We start from the raw sequence: 1,566 nt of genomic DNA, 5'->3' as shown, positions 1-1,566 counted from the left end.
TTCCCCCCCCCCCCCCCCGCCGGCGAGGCTTTCTCCCGCAAAATGTCGCCGAGGAGCGCGCGCAAGGGGAGGACCGCGCCGCGGCAGGCCGCGCGCAACGTGGAGCGCGGCTGCCCGTCCGGCACGCGTCTGAAAGGTGGGCAAAGGTCATTGCGCGTCGAACCCGCGGAGAAACAGGCCCTTCCAGCTTCGTGCGTGTCCGAGCGCTGTAAATGCTTTAGAGCGCCCGGAGGCGGCATGGTGAAGGGAGGGTTGCCGGGGGACTGTGCTCGCGTCGAGCGCGCGGTTCTAGTTTCGGCGACATGCAACTTTACACCGCCTTCATACTGGTACAAGTACGCCTTTCTCACTTGCCACCACGGTTACTCTAATTGCGCCGCACTTCCCCATTCGTTGCTGCCACTGGCGTGTGGCAGTCAAGCGTGTAGAAGCAACCTGCCTTTATGTGCGTGACCCACCCCTCCTCGTGAAGCAATTGCACCTGAACACGATTCTGTTCTCCTTCGTCTTCCTCGGCTTGCACTTGACGACCCCGACTCTGAGCTTCACGCCGCCGCCCGCCATACGCGTCGTCCCCTCCTGGTCCGTCGCTTCCGTCACGGGGACTTGCACGCTCATCCCATTGTACAGCATGAGCTGGATGGCCTTTGATGGTAGCACGATCCGCATCGACCGCTTCTTCTTCAGCCGGCACTTGATCTTGAATTTACCCTTTAGAAACTGCGCCGACTGTCCCTGCGATGGGCGCGGGCTGAAGTGCGCGCTCAGCAGGTTGCCAATCCTCGACAGCACCTCCAGAAGCCCGAACACCGCCTGCTTGCTGAACGGAATAATTCCGAGACCACTTGACCCTCCCATGCGTGAGGAAAGCTGTTGAGTTTTCTCCGAAACCACAAGCTCCGACGTTTTTCCTGCCATCGGCTGGAAGCCGACGGCAGCTCTGCTCGTCCCACTTCCATCACGCAAACCCACGTCACCATCTACACCATAAAAAGACGCGTTCCTGCGTGCCTCCAGCGGCGGCCGCTGCGAAGTCGTCGGCGTAGGTGCAGGCGTCGGTGGGGGTGTCCGTGGGGGTGTCGACGGAGCTTTCGTGGGGTTTCCCGAGTTTGCTGCCCTCGTGTCTCTGAGAACCCTCTGCACGTTGCACTCGCTCAGCGAATTGAATATGATGTGGATGAGACGATAGACTTGAACTCGGCCTCGCGAATCTCTGAAAGCAGCGCAGCGTTGATCTTGTTGCTCGAAGTCGAGATCCAGAAGCGAGCGACACAAGTCGCGGTTGTTCTGGCTTAGTCCCACTCGAGACCTTGCCACGAAGCATGCGCACCCGCCAACGGTTCTCAAGTCCTCAAAGACGCACGACGGGTTGAGGGTTTTGCGCTGGCGAACGGCTAGCGCTGCGGGAGCTCCAGCGCTCCACGCCGGGGAAGCAGCGGTCCAGGCGGATCGGACGTGGCTGAGAGGGTTGCTAGTTAGGAATTTTGGTAGAGTTAGCTGCCATGCCTGGGCGAGTCCGGCAAATGCCAAGGCTAGAAGGGCCGTCTTGAACAGCATTGGCGGCAT

General features: G+C 60.5%; 1 protein-coding gene; it reads right to left on the bottom strand.

The window, feature by feature from the left end:
* Nucleotides 1-298: 298 nt before the first annotated feature.
* CHC_T00005637001 (hypothetical protein) lies at nucleotides 299-1,566 on the bottom strand. XM_005717181.1 is given in 2 exon segments: nucleotides 299-441; nucleotides 442-1,566. The coding sequence occupies 1 exon segment, from the start codon at nucleotides 1,564-1,566 to the stop codon at nucleotides 442-444; it is 1,125 nt and encodes a 374-aa protein (XP_005717238.1). The 3' UTR covers nucleotides 299-441.

Source organism: Chondrus crispus, genomic scaffold (genome assembly GCF_000350225.1).
Source record: "Chondrus crispus Stackhouse genomic scaffold, scaffold_303, whole genome shotgun sequence".
Taxonomy (NCBI): Eukaryota; Rhodophyta; class Florideophyceae; order Gigartinales; family Gigartinaceae; genus Chondrus; species Chondrus crispus.
Note: the sequence above shows the minus strand (reverse complement) of the source record. Positions and strands in the feature narration are given on the sequence as shown.